The sequence below is a fragment of the Euleptes europaea genome, chromosome 11 (assembly GCF_029931775.1).
Source record: "Euleptes europaea isolate rEulEur1 chromosome 11, rEulEur1.hap1, whole genome shotgun sequence".
In the NCBI taxonomy this organism is placed as follows: domain Eukaryota; kingdom Metazoa; phylum Chordata; class Lepidosauria; order Squamata; family Sphaerodactylidae; genus Euleptes; species Euleptes europaea.
Window position 1 is genome coordinate 76,023,365 of NC_079322.1, and position 21,346 is coordinate 76,044,710.

Here is a 21,346-nt window from a genome sequence, read left to right on the forward strand (position 1 = left end):
GATTCCTGTTCTGATCACTGCGAGTCCAGTGGGATTAAACAAGGTCAGTTTAGGGGGAGGATGGTACCGTGCCTTAAACAGGAACACGAGTTCTCCTGTAGGAAGTATCTTGTTACAGGCTGTCTTCCCCGAACTGCAACTCCTAATTGTGATTCCAAGAAGCGCCCTAGAATGCCTATCTGTTTTTACAAAAGCAAACGAGAACAATCTCGTCAGCATTCATCTCTGGCTGCTCTCTATCGAGATACAACAAAAGATGCGAGATGTTTTTCCATTCTCCTGGTATCGCCGAAGGCACTTTTCCTTAGAATGGACTGTAGCAGAGAGGTACAACCTTTGTCACCTCCCACCAAAACAGATGCTGAAGGAAAGCATCCTTAGGATACAAGGAGTACTCTTAAGATATCCAAGGTTCTTTGATCCTGCCAATTTCTTGGTTTCATGCCAATCAAGGAAAGAGTAAACACTAGACACCTTTGAAGCAGCGACTCTGCTGAAGTCAGTGGTAGGAATCCCAGAGACATCAATAGATCAGGAAGTCCTTGGTTGGGGGTTTCATTCTTGCTTTTGAAAGCTAACTCCTGCCTTATGGAAGCCATTAAACCAGGGGTGTCAAACATAAGGCCCGCGGGCCGAATCTGTCTCCATGAGAGCTGTTATCTGGCCTGCGAGCCAACCACCCTCTCCACTCCAGATCTGGGCTGGCCAGACCACTATCAGCTTGCCATTCCCCCCCCCCCCATTCACTCATGCACTCTCGTTCTGGGCTGGTGAGGCATGGCTCAGCCCCCGCTAAGTGACATTTACGTCATATCCTGCCCCCATAACAAATGAGTTTGACACCCCTGCATTAGACAGTTAGTTGTGCATACATGTTAGTATACCTTTTGTGTTTGAAGAACTAAATGTAAGAGTGGTCCTTTTCTGAGCAAGTTCAGCATTAGGGTAAGATGCAGAGGCAATTTCCTACAGGTGCCTCATCTTCCAACGAGTTAAAAATTCATTCAATTAAGGGTAACTTTAGTCCTCAAAACAAGCTTTGAAACACAAGCCCAGCTCAAGAGGATGTACGGAACAGACAGTTGCTCAGGAGAGTCATGATTTTCCCAGGGAATGGCCGACAGGCACCTCTTCTTACGCACCTCAATATCCGTTGCCTCTGATGCAGAATCTACATGGCGCTCCTCCTGGATGATATATGCATAAAACTGCACCATTCTCTTTCACCCACATGATTTTACACAAAGGAAAGGGAGCTGCCACTACTAACAAGACTCAACCAGATGGGATGCATCTTCTCATATAGGCATGACCAGGAGGGAGGCAATTATTATTATGAATCTAAGACAGGAGGGGAGGAAAGGTGGCATGGTATAGCCTGATTTTGTCAGATCTCGTCGACTAAGTAGGGTTGATACTTGGATGGGGGACCACTAAGGAAGGCTCTGCAGAGGAAGGCAATGGCAGACCACCTCTGCTTCTCACTTGCCTTGAAAGCCCCTTGCTAAGGTCACCATAAGTCTAGGAGACCACCAAGGAAGACTCTGCAGAAGAAGGCAATGGCCAACCACCTCTGCTTCTCACTTGTCTTGAAAGCCCCTTGCTGGGGTCACCATAAGTCTAGGATGGGAGACCACCAAGGATGGCTCTGCAAAGGAAGGCAATGGCGAACCAGCTCTGCTTCTCACTTGCCTTGAAAGCCCCTTGCTGGGGTCTCTGTAAGTCAGTTGCAACTTGATGGCATTTACATACGTATGACAAGAGGAGAATGGGACCACTGAGGAAGCAGCAAAGATGAAAGGCACGGTGGGAGAGGCAGCATTAAAAAGTTGGACAGGCAAGGGGAACAGTCAGGCAGAGAAAAGCTGGACACCGTGTGGGACTGACAGAGCAATTCTGAATGCAGACTATTCCTGAGAGCCGAACTGAGCAGAACAGGGACTGGAGGGTCCCAGATCTCCTGAGAAGTAATGCTTTCTCCCACAACCTTGAGTTTGAGGACAAAACATGGCCATCGAAATCCCTTCCCCTCACTTGGTAGGGGATAAATCCCAAACATCTGCCTGAAAAAATGATGATGTACATTATGGACAAACCCCCACTGTGGAGTAAGGACAAATGTGCAAAAGTTCCACTGTTTCCAGATACTGAGATATTTGCACGTCAGGAATAAGAGTGGGCAAGGGGTGGTAAGGTGGGGAGAAGCCCCTTGGTAACTTACTGGAAACCATTCCTGAAACACACTGCTTGAAACCGCTTGGCAGAAACACCGGGCCTTTATCTAACAAAACAACATGCTTTGCTAGGGTGCTCTTGTGAACACGTCCCATCTTGATGAAGGGAAGCCCCCTTCCCCCGCTTCCTGATGCCCCAACTTGGCTCGAAAGACCCTTATCCGCCCCTTTGCTATATCCATACAGAATTCTTCCCATCCTTGCTGTTAGAACTGCCTCGCTCCGAGCTGGCTTTGGGCTTCGCTCCTTGTTTCTCCTGGGCAGTGTTGGCGCGATTCTGCTCGGCCACGGTCCCACCCGACTCCGGGCTGCTGGTTCGTGATGGCTGGGTGTTTGGCTGGGTGTTGTTGTAGCTCTGGAAGGCAATGTCCAGTTGCTCCTGAGCCACCCTCAAGTGTTTATGGAGTGTGGACAAGTCTGGTGGGATGTTCTCGTCGGGGCTGGTACAATGCTGTTCTTGAGCCACGTTGGCCAGGTTCTGCTCATGAGCCATCAAGCTGTTGGGGACCTTTGCCTGCTTGTCCGATTTCACCACCAGGTTGTATTCTGGAGGGCAGGAGATGTTCTTTGGGTAGGCAGCATAATTGTAAGGGGGCTGCCGAAAGCTGTGTATTTTTCGCTCCCGAATGGCGTCTCGGATGGTCCCGACGCCCAGGTGGCACATCTCGGCCACGTTGAGCAACAGGCAAAGGCAGCTGACCACGTACATCACCAAGAGAAAAATGGTCTTCTCTGTCGGTCTCGACACAAAGCAGTCGACGTCATGAGGGCAAGGCTCTCGGGTGCAAAGATAATACGGGGCGACTTCAAAGCCATAGAGCAAGTACTGGCCTATCAAGAAACAAACTTCAAAAGTGGCTCTGGTGAGAAGTTGGAAGACGTAAATTTTCATCAAGCCCTCCTCTTGGATATGTCTCCTCCCGTCGTGTTTCGGCTGCTCCTTCTTTTTCTCCTTGGCTTTGGCCTTCTCTTCGCTCTCAACGACGTCGTCACCTATCATGGGTTCCTCCTCCTCCGCCCCCAAGGGGTCTTCCAAGTTCCGGACCGCTTGCCAGTTCAGCGCAAACTGCTTTTTCTTCTTGAAGCTCCTGAACCTCTTTTGCTCGTCCTCAGTGGACCGCGCGATCCTGTGGATGGCGTAGCCCAAGTAGATGACGGAAGGCGTGGAGATCATGATGATCTGGAAGACCCAGAACCGGACGTGGGACAGCGGCGCAAAGGCATCATAGCAGACGTTGTCGCAGCCAGGCTGCTTGGTGTTGCACGTGAACTTGCTCTGCTCGTCGGAGTAGATGGACTCGCCTCCGACGGCCGTGAGGACAATCCGGAAGACGATCAGGACGGTGAGCCAGACCTTCCCCACGAAGGTGGAGTGATTGTGAATTTCTTCTAGCAGGCGGGTTAGGAAACTCCAGCTCATGTTGGTCATAGGGGCTATTCATTTATAACCTGGGAAAACAAAACAAAATGCAAAGATGGGTTGAAAACACAGCCAAGGCAGATCTGTCCCCCGGGAGCATCTTCTATTCCATGCCTTGGTCTGGGAGTTGCAATATCCACAAGACCGCAGATAACTCTTCACTACCGTCATCAAACATCTGTGCCAATCATGCATCGTCAAAAAGCCTAAGATTAGTAGGACCAGAGAGAAATATAATGTTCTGATATGAAAGTTATGAACAACCGATAACTTTTTTAGTGTTTATTGTTTGGTTATCTCAAAAATGATGTAGTCAATTCCATCTGAATTACTGCAAAGTAATAATAGATTTTCATAGTAGAAATATAATTTATTATTAGATCATAACTATTTACACAACCCCCCTGAGGCCATTTACATAAAGGAATGAATAGAAACATCATGGTGTTTGGTGTAATATGATTCCTTATCTTATCACATAATGTTTATTCTTGTATTTACTACTGCATTTTTTAAAATGCTATTCAAGTAATGATATGTTTCCTATTATATGCTTACTATGTCATCTCTAAAGGAGTCCTTGGCATGAGTCCTTCTATTTCATTTGTAGAAATCTCAGTTCTATTTGTCTTTTATTTTTTGTTTCAATTAATATTATACAATAAAATATAATTTAAAAGCCTAAATTGGGGGTCTATTTCTGCTGCTTCTCCAGAGGTGCCTCACAAAAACAAATAAAACAACAAAATTAAAATGTTTCAACAACAAAGCACTCAATAAAACTCACCAAACAAGCAATAAAAATATTCCCGTCATGCATAACAATAATTTAAAAATCCAAGTCACGCAGCCAATTAACCCCAATAGCATACCCATAACAGCCAGCATAACCACACACCAGACCAATATAAATCAAGTCAACGCAAGTTATGAAAGCCATACACAGGGTATAAAAACAGCTGAAAGGTGATATAACATTGCATTGGAACGGGACTGGGGAGAGAGCTCAGTGGAAGAAGAAGAGTTGGCTTTTATGTGCTCACTTTCTTTACCTTTTAAGGAGAATCAAACCAGCTTACAATCTCCTTCTCTTCCTCTCCCCACTACAGACACCCTGTGAGGTAGGTGGGGCTGAGAGAGCTGTGACTAGCCCAAGGTCACCCAGCTGGCTTCATGTATGGGAGTAGGGAATCAATCCTGGTTCTCTCTATAGAATCTTGACCTTGGGTTTGCAAGACCTTCTGCTCAGTTGATAAACTAAGAACTCTGCCTAGTCAGGATGCCTACGCAGTCACCGGGAGAGGAGAAAGCTCTTCTCCGTCTCCTTCGGCTCGCGTCTTCTAGATTCGGCTTGGACGCGGAACGGCACGCAACTTGACCCCCACAGCCAAGTCATCAGATCTGGCCGTGTCCACCCATCTTTTGCCGTAGGGTGATAACCAATTAAGCTCAGCTGGAAGGAGGGGGACGCAGAACGGAGGGCTCGAGCCAAATCCCCAGCATGTGACATGGCAGTAGGCCTGATCTAACTCACAGAGGGGTTCCAAGTATCATTAAAGAGCTCCTTGTGCAATGAAAAAGATAAAGATGGCATTGTCTGGATGATAAATGAGGAGCACTGGATGGCTCCCTCATCGCAAACATTTATTATAACTCCTCTTATTTGGCTCAACTGGACTAAAACAATGTTGTCTTTTCAGGATCAAGTGACACATGATGGAGGGAAGTCCATGATCGAATTCCCCACGTTTGTTTTTCAAGTGAAATGCTGTTCCCGAATTTTCTCTTCTGTGGGGGAAGAGCGGCTTGGAGTGAAGTGTAAGTTTTGCTTACAAAGCTAGCTCAGGTAAAAAGGACTGGTTTTATACCCCACTTTACCTTTAAGGAGTCTCAAAGTGGCTTACAATCGCCTTCCCTTCCCCTCCACACAAGACACCATGTGAGGTAGGTGGGGCTGAGAGAGTTCTGAGAGAGCTGTGACTAGCCCCAGGTCACCCAGCCGGCTTCATAAGGAGAGGGGAATCGAACCCGGTTCACCAGATCAGAGTCCGCCACTCTTAACCACTACAACCACACTGGGCTCGCCTTCGTGTCCCATTCCTAGGGCTGCCAACCTCCAGCTGGGGCCTTCAGATCTCCCAGACTTACAACTGATCTCCAGGTGGCATAGATCCGTTTGACTAGAGAATGTTGCTGTTTTGGAGGGTGGGCTCTATGGCCTTATACCTCACTGAGGTCCCTCCCCTCCTCAAATCCTGCCCTCTCCAGGTTCTGCTCCCAAAATCTCCAGAAATTTTCCAACCTGGAGCTGGCAATCCTATGTTCCTTAGCAACATAATAAAAAAGGATATTACAGAGCTTGAGAAGGTGCAGAAAAGAGCAACCAAAATGATTAGGGGACTAGAGCAACTGTCCTATGGGGAGCGGTTAAGACGCTTAGGGCGGTTTAGCTTGGAAAGAAGGCGGCTAAAGGGAGACATGATAGAGGTCTATAAAACTATGCATGGTTTGGAGAGAGTGGACAGGGAGAAGTTTTTCTCCCTCTCCCATAATACTAGAACACGGGGTCATCTGCTAAAGCTGGAGGATGACAGATTCAAAACAGATAAAAGGAAGTATTTTTTCACACAACGCATAGTTAAATTGTGGAACTCCCTGCCCCAGGATGTGGTGATGGCTGCCAGCTTGGAGGGCTTTAAGAGAGGAGTGGACACATTCATGGAGGAGAGGGGTATTCATGGCTATTAGTTAGAATGGATACTAGTCATGCTGCATACCTATTCTCTCTAGTATCAGAGGAGCATGCCTATTATTTTGGGTGCGGTGGAGCACAGGCAGGATGGTGCTGCTGCAGTCGTCTTGTTTGGGGGCTTCCTGGAGGCACCTGGTTGGCCACTGTGTGAACAGACTGCTGGACTTGATGGGACTTGGTCTGATCCAGCAGGGCCTTTCTTATGTTCTTAACAGAACTGCAGCCAAACTGTATCCCACTTTTCTAAAAAGTCAGGAGACCAATCCATATGTTCCAGGGACACGTGTAACTGAAGCAAACCTCCTGCTTTCAGGGACTTCTTTTCATATGCTGGGCATGGGGCCAGGGTACCTGAAGGACTGCCTCCTCCCTTATTGTCCAGCCCACCAGGTAAGATCTGCCTCTCAAGCCCTGGTCTCTATGCCCTCGCCTTCAGAGGTGAGGCAGGTGGCAACCGGAGACAGGGCTTTTTCTTGATAGTGGCCCCTCACTTATGGAATGCCCTTCCCCTTTTAAGGAAGAAGAAGAAGAAGAGTTGGTTTTTATACTCCTCTTTTCTCTACCTTTAAGGAGTCTCAAAGCAGCTTACAATCTCCTTCCCTTCCCCACAACAGACACCTTGTGAGGTAGGTGGGGCTGAGAGAGTTCGGAGAGAACTGTGACTAGCCCAAGGTCTCCCAGCAGACTCCATGCGGAAGAGTGGGGAATCAAACCTGGTTCTCCAGATTAGAGTTCACCGCTCTTAATCCCTACATCTACAGCAATTAAAACATTTTGTGAGAGGGAGGGCGGAAAGGGCTGGGTCAGTGCTTGGCTCTTAAGCCCCTTTTTTACATGCCCAGGGTAATGCTGATCGCCACTTTGGGGTCAGGAAGCAATTTTCCTCCAGGCCAGATTGGCCAGGGATCCTGGAGGAGTGGGGAGGTAGTTGTGAATTTCCTGCATTTTGCAGGGGGTTGAACTAGATGACCCTGGTGGTTCCTTTCAACTCTATGATTCTGTGATTCTATGAAAACATTGCTATCCTAGCCAGCATGGTGTAGTGGTTAAGAGCGGTGGTTTGGAGCGGTGGACTCTGATCTGGAGAACCGGGTTTGATTCCCCACTCCTCCACATGAGCGGCAGATGCTAATCTGGTGAACTGGATTTGTTTCCCCACTCCTACACACGAAGCCAGCTGGGTGACCTTGAGTTAGTCACAGCTCTCTTAGAGCTCTCTCAGCCCCACCTACCTCACAGGGTGTCTGTTGTGGGGAGGGGAAGGGAAGGTGAATGTAACCCGGTTTGATTCTTCCTTAAGTGGTAGAGAAAGTCGGCATATAAAAACCAACTCCTCTTCAACTAAAACACTACTATCCTAATATTTTGTGGTATAATTCTGTTTTTCTTTACCCAAAAGGACAAATGCTGTTCTGGCTTTTGGAGACCAAATCACTACAACATCCAGAAGAGGGGACAGGGTGAAGAGCTCTAGTAACTTTCCTTACCACTGGGTTGTTGTTACAAGAATGCCACAATTTGGAGGAGGGTAATGCCATCCCCTGGCATCAGTGCCAGCTCCAACCAGCCACTGTGGAGTCGTGCTTAAAAGTGCCAGGCTGGGATCCGGGAGACTCAGGTTCAAATCTTCATCTGGACACGAAGCCCACTGAATGGCCTTGGGCCAGTCACCCTCCCCGAGCCTAACCTACCTCACAGGGTTGCTGGGGGAAAGGGGGGAGCCATGTACGCTGCCCTCAGCTCCCCTTGAAGGAATGGTGGGGTGATGCTATGCTGGATCATTTTCTTACTCCCTTCCAAGAAGGTTAGGATACGACTTGGACCAGAGCTGGCCAAGAAGGCAGGGTAATGGGGAGGGGGGGAAACCGCTCTTGCTAAGAACAAAGATCTTTATTGTGCCTGGAGGCCGAGCCCTACGAGGAAAGGCTGCGGGAGTTGGGAATTTTTACTTTGGAGAAGAGGAGGTTGAGGGGCGCCATGATTGCTCTAAGTATTTGAAGGGCTGTCACTTAGAGGAGGGCAGGGGGCTGTTCCTGTTGGCAGCAGAGGACAGGACTCGCAATAATGGGTTTAAATTGCAGGAGGAAAGGTACCGGCTGGATATTAGAAACATTTTTTTTACAGTAAGGGTTGTTCAACAATGGGATCAGCTACCTAGGGAGGTGGTGAGCTCCCCCTCACTGGCAGTCTTTAAGCAGAGGCTGGACAAGCATTTGTCAGGGATGCTCCAGGCTGATCCTAGAGCCAGCATGGTGTAGTGGTTAAGAGCAGAGGTTTGAAGGGGTGGACTCCGATCTGGAGAACCGGGTTTGATTCCCCGCTCCTCCACATGAGCGGCGGACGCTAATCTGGTGAACTGGATTTGTTTCCCCACTCCTCCACGTGAAGCCAGCTGGGTGACCTTGAGCTAGTCACAGCTCTCTTAGAGCTCTCTCAGCCCCACCTACCACACAGTGTTTCTGTTGTGGGGAGGGAAAAGGAAGGTGATTGTAAGCTGGTTTGAGTCTTCCTTAAGTGGTAGAGAAAGTCGGCATATAAAAACCAACTCTTCTTCATCATCATCCACCATCATCCTGCATTAAGCAGGGAGTTGGACCATATGGCCTGTATGGCCCCTTCCAGCTCTGTGATTCTATGATTCCTTTCTCCCTCCTGAAATTATTTTTAGGTAGATTCACTTGAACGGCACACTTGCCGATCCACGAGCCCCCCTCTTGGAAAAGATGGCGGGCCTTTGATGTGGTGGGCCTCTGGAGAGTAAGTTACCCAGGGGTGCACGTGAGCGAAGGCAGAGCGTTTGAGGAAGGCTCCCTTCCGAGACTTGCCGCAGAGCTCGAAGACTGCAGCCTGCACTTTCCGTCTGTGTGAACACCACAGTTCCAGTCCCGCCCGCCACATGTAATTTCAGAGCCGGGGCATAATGGGCTATAATGTGCTCCCCCCCAACCCCAAGACTCCTGGGCCCGATGCTCAAATATCTAGGGGGCTGCAGCCCACGAAAGCTAAGGGCGGAACCCAATCTTCTCAGTCTTTGCCCCAAGATTCCTGCTTGATTTTTACTGCAAAATGTTATTTATCAGCACAGGGCCATCCCCACGCATGGCCTTCGAGAGGGGAGTGAGGAACATGCAGTCTAGAAAGAGAGATGGAGGGGAAGGGGTGGAGGTTAGATGAGCCAATGGACACCGGTCGACTGGATTAGGGCTACCCTCCCCCCAAAAAGGTGATAAACCAGAGTGTCCCCATAGAAGAGGAGTTTCCCATACAAGAGAGATCAGAAATATATCCTGGCTTGAATGACTGTTTTTAAAAGCAGCCCCCCCCCAAAAAAGAAAAACTTAGGCAGATCTCCCTCCCCCAAATCTCTCCGCTTCTCTTCCAAATCACAACGTGCCCTACAAGCGAGGAAAAGTCAAGAGAGCTGGATAGGAAAACGCTACTCACAGAGACATGATGTTCCTGCCGTAGGTCTCCCTCGCCCGCCACGCATTCCCGAGAAAGTTTTTCCACAAGCGGCGCCGTTTTAGGAAGGGGGGGGTGAGATATATAGCCCCAACAAAAGTGACGTCTCGCAAAAAAAAAGAGCTGAGGACGGAGCCGTTTTAGCAAACTTCTTAACACTTCCTGCGGGACTCCGCCTTTCTGACTATGAAGCACCCCCCCCCCCAAAAATACCCTCCTAGAGGCGTCCAGGCATCCGCTAAGAGCAAAAAGCCAGATTTGCCCTACAAGAGAAAAGCATTGAGTTTTCCTAAAAACACATTAAAGAATCTCAGCATTAAAGAATCTCAGCTTTGAACGTGTCCTCAGTGGAAAAAGCTGAATAAGCAGGGATATCTTTTTTTAAAGCAAGCAAAAGACACCGCCTCAGCCTTTCCTTAAAATCCTCCTGCTCAATGTTGGAAGGAAGTTAAGAGCGCCAGTTCGGGGCATCAGTAACAGTTTCGGAAGACCAAAAGCATGACTAATGAGAAACATCTGGGACACGCAGGGCCAGAGCTCCGGCTGAGAGGCTCTGAGAGGAAAGCGAGGAGAGACCCCCACCCGACCCGGAGCACAGGAAGCTTTATTCATTCAGAAAGCCCTCGCGAGGCATTTATGGCCGGCATGCCTGGCATTGTAGGTATTGCGGTCCCCACGTCAAAGGAATCATTTAGACCAGTGATTCCCAACCTGGGGTACGTGTACCCCCAAGGGTACGAACCAGGACATTTAGGGGTACGTGAAAAAAATTGAGTAACGTAAGGAAGAGGCACATGCATCAACAGGGTAAGACATGATACAAGTCAAAAGTTGCAAAATTAATTGAACGTAATCGGTGATGTGTTTACATGAATTCATTGCATCTTCTGAGCTTTGAATGTAAATATACTTTCACTGTCGGTTCGCCTTAATATTCCACTGCTTTTTAATCCCCACTGATGCTCCCAGATTGGTCTCACTTCTTTCTGGAGTGATAAAATACCTTTTGTCAGCCCTCTCTGAACCAGCAACCATAGAGTTCTATCCAATGATGGAGAACCCAGAGGGAGCCTTTGAACATTGAAAACAATTAATAATAACAATGAAGTGCCATCAAAAAATACAAGAACATAAGAAAGGCCATGCTGGGTCAGACCCAGGCCCATCAAATCCAGCAATCTGTTCACACAGTGGCCAACCAGGTGCCTCTAGGAAGCCCACAAACAAGACGGCTGCAGCAGCACCGTCCTGCCTGTGTCCCAATGCACTTAATAGAATAGGCATGCTCCTCTGATACACAACTAACTTCTGGCAACCCCATGAAGTTCCACCTCACAGGGTTTTCAAGGCAAGAGATGAGCAGAAGCAGTGTGCCGTTGCCGTCTTAACAGACCAAACGTGAAGTCCACTGGGATTTTCAGGACGTGTTTGCAATTATATATTTATATCCCACTTTTCTGCCCAGCTGGGGCTCAAAGCAGCTTAGAACATCGCTCTCCACTTCTCCATTTTCTCACAACCCTGTGAGGTAGGCCAGACCAAGAGTTTGTGGTGGGCCCAAGGTCACCCAGGTCTTTTGCACTAATGTGTTTCCGTCTAGACCAGGGGTCGGCAAACTCATTAGTCAAAAGAGCCAAATATCAACAGTACAACGATTGAGATTTCTTTTGAGAGCCAAATTTCTTAAACTTAAACTATATAGGTAGGTACACTGTTTATTAACTTAATAAACTTTAATTACAGTTTTAAGTCTTAATTAAACTATAGGTACACTGAATAAAACTTGATATCATACTTAATAGTGATCTTATTTATTGATAAAAATTAAATTGTAAGTCCCTGCCATTTCCCCCTCCCCGTCCGGAGTCCTCGTCTGGAGGCCTGGTCTATCGCCATAAAAGCCTATTGGTAGACCTGGCCTCCAGCTGAGTCCCATTGGGAGGCCAGGTCTACCCATTGGCTTTCTTGGCAGTAGACCTGGCCTCCGGAGGCCCATAGAAGCCAATTGGTAGACCTGGCCTCTGAAGGGGGACTTTTTCCCCTCCTCGGAGTCCAGGTCTACTGCCAAGAAAGCCAGTGGGTAGACACGGCCTCCCAATGGGACTCAGCCAGAGGCCAGGTCTACCAAAGGAAGCCGCCCCGCCCAACAGCTGATAGGCGGGGGGGGGGCAGGAACCGCCGAGCCGCCCTGCAATCGCGTGGCTAGAGGGGAGGGGAGGCTTTAGCCTCCCAACCATTGAGGGCAAGGGAAAGGGGGACCTGGCCATTCTCCACGGCGGGGGGGGAGAGAGAGAGAGACAGCGCGCCCGCTCGCCTGCTCTCTCTCTCTCTCTCTCAGGCGCGCCGGCTCCACAGCCTGGCTGCCAGCATGAGCGGGCGAGAGCAGGGGCTCCGAACCAAGTTTGGAGAGCCGCACTCAACGGGCCAAAGAGCCACAGTTTGAAGACCCCCGGTCTAGACCTTAGGAAAAAATTTCTAACACTTAGAGTGGTTCTTCAGTGGAACAGTCTTCCTCAGGAGGTGGTAAGCGCTCCTTCCCTGGAGGTTTTTAAGAAGAGGTTAGATGGCCATCTGTCAGCAATGCTGATTCTATGACCTTAGGCAGATCATGAGAGGGAGGGCATCTTGGCCATCTTCTGGGCATGGAGCAGGTGTCACTGGGTGTGTGTGTGTGTGTGTGTGGGAGGTAGTTGTGAATTTCCTGCATTGTGCAGGGGGTTGGACTAGGTGACCCTGGTGGTCCCTTCCAACTCTATGATTCTAATGGGATTTCAGGAGAAGAGTTCAGCTGCAGCTTGGGAGACAGCACCGACAGATAGGGCACTAGGGCAAATACACAAAGAAGAGAATGAATGTGCGGAAGGGAGGAAGCCACGACCCATAGGGGACCATTTCAAAAGAATAAAGACAAAAGGTTTCAGTGGGGGGTGGGGGAAGAGATGGCAGGATGTCCCGGTAGGCAGATAAGAAGGCGGTGAATAGGCATCCATTGTTCCAACTGATGGTTGGGGCCATTTTAGAAAGGAAGAGAAGAAGTCCCAAGGGCCCCGGGGGAGATTCTCCACCCTGCCGCGCTGACAGATAGGGGCACGGTAAAATGTGCAATCCCAATGGGGCTGCAGCAAAAACAAGCAATACGTTTCACCGCACTTTAACGCTTCGACACACTTTGATTTCAGCAGCCGCTTTTGTGGAGCGAAGACCAAGAAACACGTTTGCTGGAATTAATAACGTTGTTAAGGCTTTATGATGCCACTGGACTCCAGGGGCACGAAACACCAATTTGTGCAATCCGAACGTCCACCAAAAATATGTTAAAAACAGCAGCTGGCTGGATCAAGTTGGATCAAGGGATGAAAGTTGCCAACTCTGGATCGGGCAATTCCTGGAGATTTGGGGGGTGGAGCCTGGGGAGGGTGGGCTTTGGGGAGGGACCTCAGAAGGGTAGAACGCCATAGAGTCCACCCTCCAAAGCAGCCATTTTCTCCAAGGAAACTGATTTCTGTGCCAGAATTACAACGGTGCCCGCAGGCTGAAAAAGGTCAGGGACCCCTGCGCTGCAGAATCTGGTAGTCTTCCTTTCCTTTCCCTAGATTTAACAGCCACTGGCTATACAACAACCGCTTCACACTTTAAAAAGGGGAAATGAAGTTTAATTTTTCCTTGACACTATAAAGAGAAAAGTCGTCACATCTCTCATGCAATTGACCAATCTATTAGACAGCAGATAACGCAGTAGCCGCTTCTCAGAAAGCGTCTTTAGCTGTTTTTTCCAGAGAGTGATATATTTATTTCATGCAATATTATTTTGTGGACATGCTAAAACAATGTGGGCTAGGGTTTTGCACAGATTGATAGGAAACCAGGTAAACCCATATAAGCAGAAGCAGCATCACTTCTCATACCCACCTGCTTTGATTAACATGGCAAGGGACACGTTGAACCAGTTCTCTTTTAGAGAGATGAGGCGCTCTTGCCGAGGAGAGCAGCAACCTGTGCTTGGAAAACAGCTGGATTTTTGGCAACTGGAGTTTCACCCACCCAGCAACGGGACTGTGATTGGCAGCTACACGGAATTGCAACGGGGTAGTAGCTGTGTCAGCCTGTTATAGCAAAATAGAACCAAAGTCCAGTGGTGCCTTAAAGACTAACGATTCATACTGTACCGAAATAAATATTATTAGTCTTTACGGCACCGCCAGTCTCTCGCTTTATTAGACAGCTGCCTCCGGGTCATCCTCCTTGTTGCAGGGTTCTAAAAATGGCTTTTAAGCAGCTTTCCGGACACAAAACACGGTGCTTGAAGACATCTCTGTGTCTGCCTCGAATGACTTCCTGAACTCGGCTCTTCCTGGAGGAGCAGCCATTGTCGGGTGGGGGGGTTTGCTTTCTTTTCAAACACAAAAGTGACTCTGCCAGACAAAGGAGCCCGCAGATGAAAATGAAAACACCCTTGACGGGCATGTTTACATGCGCAAAATTACTTGGATACAGTCCAACCGAAGCCGGCCATGTGCAGGAGCTCCTGAAAGGAAAAGGAGCTGCGTAAAAACAGCTGGGCCCCTCCGGAGCTCCTGTTCGTTTCTCTGGAGGTGGTTCAGTGTTCTCAAAGCCAGGTATTATCGTCATTCGGCTGTACATATTACAAGTAAGGAGTTATTTAATAGACTCCAAGCCTGTAGGCAACATCAACTTCATTTTAAAGTTTTGTACCGCTTCCAGTGATTTTAGGTGCTTATTTTTATTAGTCTTTTTGTAATATTGTAAAACAACTTGTGCATCTAGTCCAGAAATTGTCAACTGGTGACAATCCAGACCCATCATTCACTTAGGGGAGGGGCCGTGGCTCAATGGTAGAGCATCTGCTTGGCATGCAGAAAGTCCCAAGTTTAATTCCAGGCATCTCCAATTAAAGGGACTAGGCAAGTAGGTGAAGGGAAAGACCTCAGCCTGAGACCCTGGAGAGATGCTGCCGGTCTGAGTAGACAATAGAAGAAGAGATGGTTTTTATATGCCGACTTTCTCTACCACTTAAGGGAGACTCAAACCAGCTTACAATCACCTTCCCCTCCCCAGACACTCTGTGAGGGGCTGAGACTTTGACTTGCCCAAGGTCACCCAGCTGGCTTCATGTGGAGGAGTGGGGTAAACCAACCTGGTTCACCAGATTAGCCTCCGTCACTAATCTGGACAAGTGGGGAATCAAACCCGGTTTTCCAGATCAGAGTCCACCGCTCCAAACCATTGCTGTTAACCGCTACGTCAAGCTGGCTCTCCTTTGATGACTTTGATGGACCGAGGGTCAGATTCAGGCAGCTTCATGTGTTTATGTGTTCATAACATGACAGTAAATGGGTATAAGACTGGTGCATATTTGTGGTAGATATTATTCTACAGCATCCATCCATCCATCCATCCATCCACCACTGTTTCTTTTTTGCTCTGGGGAGCCAGGTAATACTTAATCTACAGCATTTGTGGTACAGGGACATGGTTGCATATGACATTTCATGCTCATCCCACAATTCTCACCACTAAGCAGGCTTCTGTTGCACTTCTAAAACCAGCAAAACCTGTTTAGGCTGAGAGGGCAGTGGAAGAATATGCCTCCCTTCAGGGCCCCCGGCTCTTCTATGTAACTTCCAGATCTTCTAGAACAACTGCTGTCTGCAATCTCCCTTCATCTTTCTCACAATCGATTTTATTTCAAGAAGAGAAAATGGGTCATGGTCCAAATGGAGATCACAGCGGGCCAGGGGGAGACCAATGATTTAGCACAGTACTTTTCATTGGGACTGACGTCAGATTTCCAAAGCGCCAGTACAGAACCTTTCTTGCAGGTACTATTATTCCTCGCCCGCCCTCCTTAACCACACCCCACCCATCCACATCCTTAAAACAAAACAGCTAGTTTAATAAATGACAGCATCCCCGAGCATTACAGAGTACCTTTTCCTCAGCATCGTGCAAAGGTCCTCCGCCACCACACACTGAGGATGGCTTCCTCAGGGAAACCCCAGACGTTCCAGGGAAAACCTGGAAGTGATGTCAGGAATCACCATAGTGATGTCATTGGGGGGCATGGAAAGCAAGCACTAACAAGTGAAAGCAAAACCTTAACCCCTTCCTCCTCTGCTGTCTCCTCCCTGGAAAAAGCCCCCTCCCCCAGTGGATTTCTTCAAATTGCTCCCCGCATTTCATACAGGTAACAAAAACCATTGGGATATCTGTCATCAGCCCGTCTGGTTTGACCCTGAGCCATCCAAAGTTTGGGAAGCGTTTGTCAAAAACCCAGGTACTTCTGCAAACCTCTGCCAACACATAAAAATGCACACAGATGTTTTGTTTAAACCACCCACTCCCGAGGAAGTTTACCACGGTAACCGGATGAAGGACCACAAAAAATGTAACATTTTCAGGTATTTGTATACAGAGCCGTGCAAAATGTCAGGGAAGCCATAAAGGACGTCGCAAATATTTGGTCTCGAGGGCAGCTAACCACACACTGCAGGGAGAAACTCAGAAGTCGCACCAGATAAACACTAATTAGGTATGGAAAGTCAGGCTGCCGGCGAGAGTTTAGACAGGGCAGCCGTCCGCAGGAGGGAGGATGCTTTGAGATTCGGGAAGCCGGTCAGACGCTACCTCTGCTCGATAAGTGTCAGCATAGGGTTGCCAACTTCAGGTTGGGAAATTCCTGGAGATCTTGGGCGGGGGGGAGGATGAGGAGGGACCTAATTGGCATATAATGGGGAGGGCTGTGGCTCAGTGCTTGGCATGCAGAAGGTCCCAGATTCAATCCCTGGCATCTCCAGTTAAAGGGACTAGGCAAGTAGGTGATGTGAAAGACCTCTGCCTGAGACCCTGGAGAGCCATGGAGAGGGGCCGTGGCTCAGTGGTAGAGCATCTGCTTGGCATGCAGAAGGTCCCAGGTTCAATCCCCAGCATCTCCAGTTAAAGGGACTAGGCAAGTAGGTGATGTGAAAGACCTCTGCCTGAGACCCTGGAGAGCCAATGCCAGTCTGAGCAGACAATACTGACTTTGATGGACTGAGGGTCTGGTTCAGTGTGGCAGCTTCATGTGCTCACGTGAAGCTTAAAAAAAAACTGGCATCAAGTCCACCCTCTGAAGCTGCCATTTTCTCCATGGGAACTGTTCTCTTATCATCTGGAGATCAGTTGTCATTCTGGGAGATCTCCAGGCTCCATGTGGAGGCTGGCAATTCTACTCCCTTGAGATTTTGGGTTTTGTGCCACCCGATACTGTAGCTAAGTACAAAATAATATTTTAAAAAGCAGCCCTGGTAGGATTGCCAGGTCCCTCTTCACCACCGTTGGGAGATTTTTGGGGCGGAGCCTGATGAGGGCAGGGTTTGGGGAGGGGCTTCAATACCATAGGGTCCAATTGCCAAAGTGGCCATTTTCTCCAGGGAAACTGATCTCTGTTGGCTGGAGATCAGCTGTACTAGCAGATCTCCAGCTAGCACCTGGAGGATATACTATCAAAAATATGTTAGCACGTAGGCTCATTCAATAACATCAACCACTTAACTGTGTATTCAATTTTATATTTTTCTTAAACAGAATCAATCACAACAAATATTCTATTTCCTGGCTAGCTGACTAAACCTGAATGTATTGTGACATCAAAATTGATACAGCTCAAGATTGAGACAAACGTCCTAAAGGATTGAGACAAACGTCCTAAAGGATTGATACTAACAAAATAGTAGAAACGAGTTCTGCGTGCAAATGCAGTAAAAATAAAAGTCCATTAAGAAATGAAACCAAGGACATTGTCCTATAAAGTAAACATCTCCCAAGCTGGAGAAAATTACTCAGTGCGAATCAGCAGTTGCCCATATGGTCCAAGATTTGGGAACCTCCTGGGCCATCTCCAGCCCAGGAGGTTCCCTTCCCATATCTTGGACCATATGGGCAACTGCTGATTCGCACTGAGTAGTTTTCTCCAGCTTGGGAGATGTTTACTTTATAGGACGATGTCCTTGGTTTCATTTCTTAATGGACTTTTATTTTTACTGCATTTGCACGCAGGACTCGTTTCTACTATTTTGTAACCTTTGTATCAATCATTTAGAACTTTTGTCTCAATCTTGAGCTGTATCAATTTTGATGTCACAATACATTCAGGTTTAGTCAGATAGCCAGGCAATAGAATATTTGTTGGGATTGATTCTGTTTAAGAAAAATATAAAACTGAATACACAGTAATGGTTGATGTTATTGAATGAGCCTACGTGCTAGCATATTTTTGATAGTCTATACTGTTAGAGCACAGATTTATTGTTAATTGTAGTACCTGGAGGATGACAACCCTAAGCCCTGGCCTCTCCCAGTCTTTACGCCCCCCCCCCCCAATAATCAATCTCAAGAGAGGAACGAAGAGGAGGACCAGTTTGTTCTCCAAAGAAATCTGCAAGCCCCGGGTCCTTTGGCATGGTGACAATGCATTTAAAAAAAAAAAACCCTGGCAAAAGAGAATGAGTAGTAGGAAAGACTGAGCCGGCCTTGCATGATAAGTCCCGACTCTTCTGAACTCGTTGGCGGCTGTTTGGGTGGGGAACGGCAGGCTGCATCTTTGGGAAGAGGGGGAGCTTTGAGTTCTCCAGCATGGATCTCCAGGCGACAGAGATCAGTTCCCCTGGAGAAAATGGCTGCTTTGGGGGGTGGACTCTATGGCATTCTACCCCACTGAAGTCCCTCCCTCCCCAAACCCTGCCCTTCTCAGGCCCCAAATCTCCAGTAATTCCCCAAGGGAATCTGAAGCTGGCAACCCCAGATGAATACATGAAGCTGCCTTACACTGAATCAGACCCTTGGTCCATCAAAGTCGATATTGTCTACTCAGACCGGCAGCGGACCTCTCCAAGTTCTCAGGCAGAGGTCTTTCACATCACCTACCTGCCTAGACCCTTTAACTGGAGATGCCAGGGATTGAACCTGGGACCTTCTGCATGCCAAGCAGAGGCTCTAGCACTAAGCCACAGCATCTGTGGCTGGAGAAGCTCTTTGCATGCGCCGGCGCATCTGTGTTCACAGAAGATTGCTTTATCCTCGGAACCTGTCCCATCTCTTGTTCTCTTCTAGCAGTTTAACAATTCAAATCTAATTTTTTTCCGCTGGGAACAAGAGAACAGTTTTCCAGGACACAGCTGCCTCCCGAAGCACATTAGCAGTGAGAAAGTGACATGCTGAAGTGCACCATTACATTGATAGAGGTTATGTTGGCACACTCTTTAATCCCCCCGTTTTTGTCTGTTCCCTTTCCAAAAACAGCACACTTAGAATCCAAATGTCAGAAGGACACATTAAATAATTAGCTCCTTTGCAAAACTGGCTTCCCTTTCCTGAGGTGGCTGCAGAAAAACAGAGAAATAAAATATGCATCGTTGAGAACACATTTCGTCACTGATTGTTTCTAGATGTATGCTCGATTCTCCCTCCCTCCCTGAAAAACCCACCATGGTTCCAGAAACCTGCATAACAGGATGTGATAAAGTTTCTATTTTTTTCCCCTCTACATTTTCTCATCTTCCCCCAGTGTGAATGAAGGCCAGAATCGATATTATCAGAGGTGCTTCTGAATGGAAGAGGATCCTGCTTAACATCTACCTTGCATCTGACACCTGTTCCCAGGGTGGATTTGATTTAAATCAAATCGATTTACATCACAATTTAAATCACTAGTCAGCAAGACTAGATTTAAACCATGGTTTTCTCCCTCCTTACACTTAGCTCCTTGTGCAGATCCATTCCACTCCAAACAATCTTCTATTCATTGAACTTCTTGAAACTTAGCACTTAAAGGGTAAGGGGTTGATCCTGTGTACGTAATTTGCAAAGGAACAATGGGATTAAGGTCTTTTTCTCAACTCTATTTTATAACATTTTTGCTGTGAAGAAGAGGCATGTTATCTCTGCAGACTCAAAGTCACAGTTTTGAGAACTGCAAAACCAAGCATATGTGATAATATCTTCTAGATAGAAAAAGTGCCTAAAATAATCTTACAGAAACCCCGGGAAGAGCAATGGCATTGTGAATGGATTAATGGAATTCATTTACTAAAAAATTTAAACATTGCATGGATATACAGCCTCATGCTACATAATTAAAAACTAATCCTTATTTCACGATGAATAACTTTTGGACTGTAATGTATCTTAAACAGAAAACTATCTTTAGATCGATTTTTTTCCCAAAAAGCATTTTAGGTTTTTTTGTTTTTTTTAATTAAATTAAAAAAAACATTGGCCATTAATGCAGGGCTGTTTCTCCGCGGTCACTCCTGCTGAATGCTCCGGTACTTCATTTTGATTATGAATGCATTTCCCGACGTGTCAGAGGTTGCCTCACTCTCCCCGCGTGTTTCACCCGCATTTTCCGGATCCTTGCTAAAACAGCATCTGGAAAACATGGGCAAAATGCGCGGAAACACAGGGGGAGAGCGAGGCAACCTCTGACCGTCGGGAAATGCATGCATAATAAAAACGAAGTGCCAGAGCAGTTGGCGGGGTGACCGCGAGGGAACAGCCCTGCATAAATGGCCAGATTTGTATCCACATGAAGCTGCCTTATTCTGAATCAGACCCTTGGTCCAGTAAGGTCAGTATTGTCTACTCAGACCGGCAGCAGCTCTCCAGGGTCTCAGGCAGGGGTCTTTCCCATCACCTGCTTGCCTAGCCCCTTTAACTCAGGGGTGGGGAACGTCAGGCCCGGGGGCCGTTTAAGGCCCACGAAATCATTTGGTCTGGCCCTTTGTGGGTCCAGGCAGATCTCTAGCTCAGAAGGATCTAAGACGAGTGATCTTCCACCTCCCGCGGACAGGAATAGCCGCTATTCAAGGCGGATGGGAGTTTGTTTTGCCTAGAAAAGGAACCTTTCCCCCCTGCCCTTGCAAAAAGAGTCATAAATATCCCAATGGCTCTTGGCAGAAAAATGGTTCCCCACCCTTGCTTTAACTGGAGATGCCGGGGATTGAACCTGGGACCTTCTGCATGCTAAGCAGATGCTCTACTGCTGAGCCACAGCCCCTTCCCTGAGGAGGAGAGGGGGAAGGAACACAAAAAGGTGCACAGGAAAGGGAGGACACATCTGGCATCGTGAAAGGCTACCCCCCCAATGTAAGGGGGGGACAGCACCTGTGCAAGGTGCGGGCAGTGGAGGGGGTTCACCTCAGTTGGAGCAGGACGTTGGACAATCACAAAGAAAAGGAAGCAGAAAAGCAAAGGGAACAAAGCAATGGAAAGATTTTTTTGCGGTGCACCAGTAGGGAAGGGAAGCCGACCCTTTGGGAAGGTGGGAGTTCAGAGAGGAAGGAGGCCTTGCTGATCTCTGGCCTTGGCGCGCCGCACACGGTGCGCAGGCCATTCAGCCAGGTGCTCCAGCCTATTCCTAAGCATGCAGTCCCCCAAATTCTCAACTAAGGGGACCCGCCAGCAGAATCTGGCTCTTTGCTG

The 21,346-nt window shown here is 47.9% G+C and overlaps 1 protein-coding gene across 2 annotated transcripts in view; it reads right to left on the minus strand.

Moving 5' to 3' along the window:
* Nucleotides 1-2,359: 2,359 nt before the first annotated feature.
* The window catches only part of GJC2 (gap junction protein gamma 2), a 47,483-nt gene continuing 28,496 nt past the window's right edge, over nt 2,360-21,346 (minus strand). The window contains exons 1-2 of one of the 2 annotated variants that reach the window (XM_056857513.1): nt 9,851-9,957; nt 2,360-3,683 (exon numbers count right to left, since the gene is read on the minus strand). In XM_056857513.1, the coding sequence (XP_056713491.1) occupies nt 2,407-3,663 (1,257 nt within the window). In that variant the 5' untranslated portion in view covers nt 3,664-3,683; nt 9,851-9,957 and the 3' untranslated portion in view covers nt 2,360-2,406. Of the gene's footprint in view, nt 3,684-9,850; nt 9,958-21,346 lie in introns of those variants that run through there. The other variant, XM_056857514.1, reaches the window with a different exon arrangement.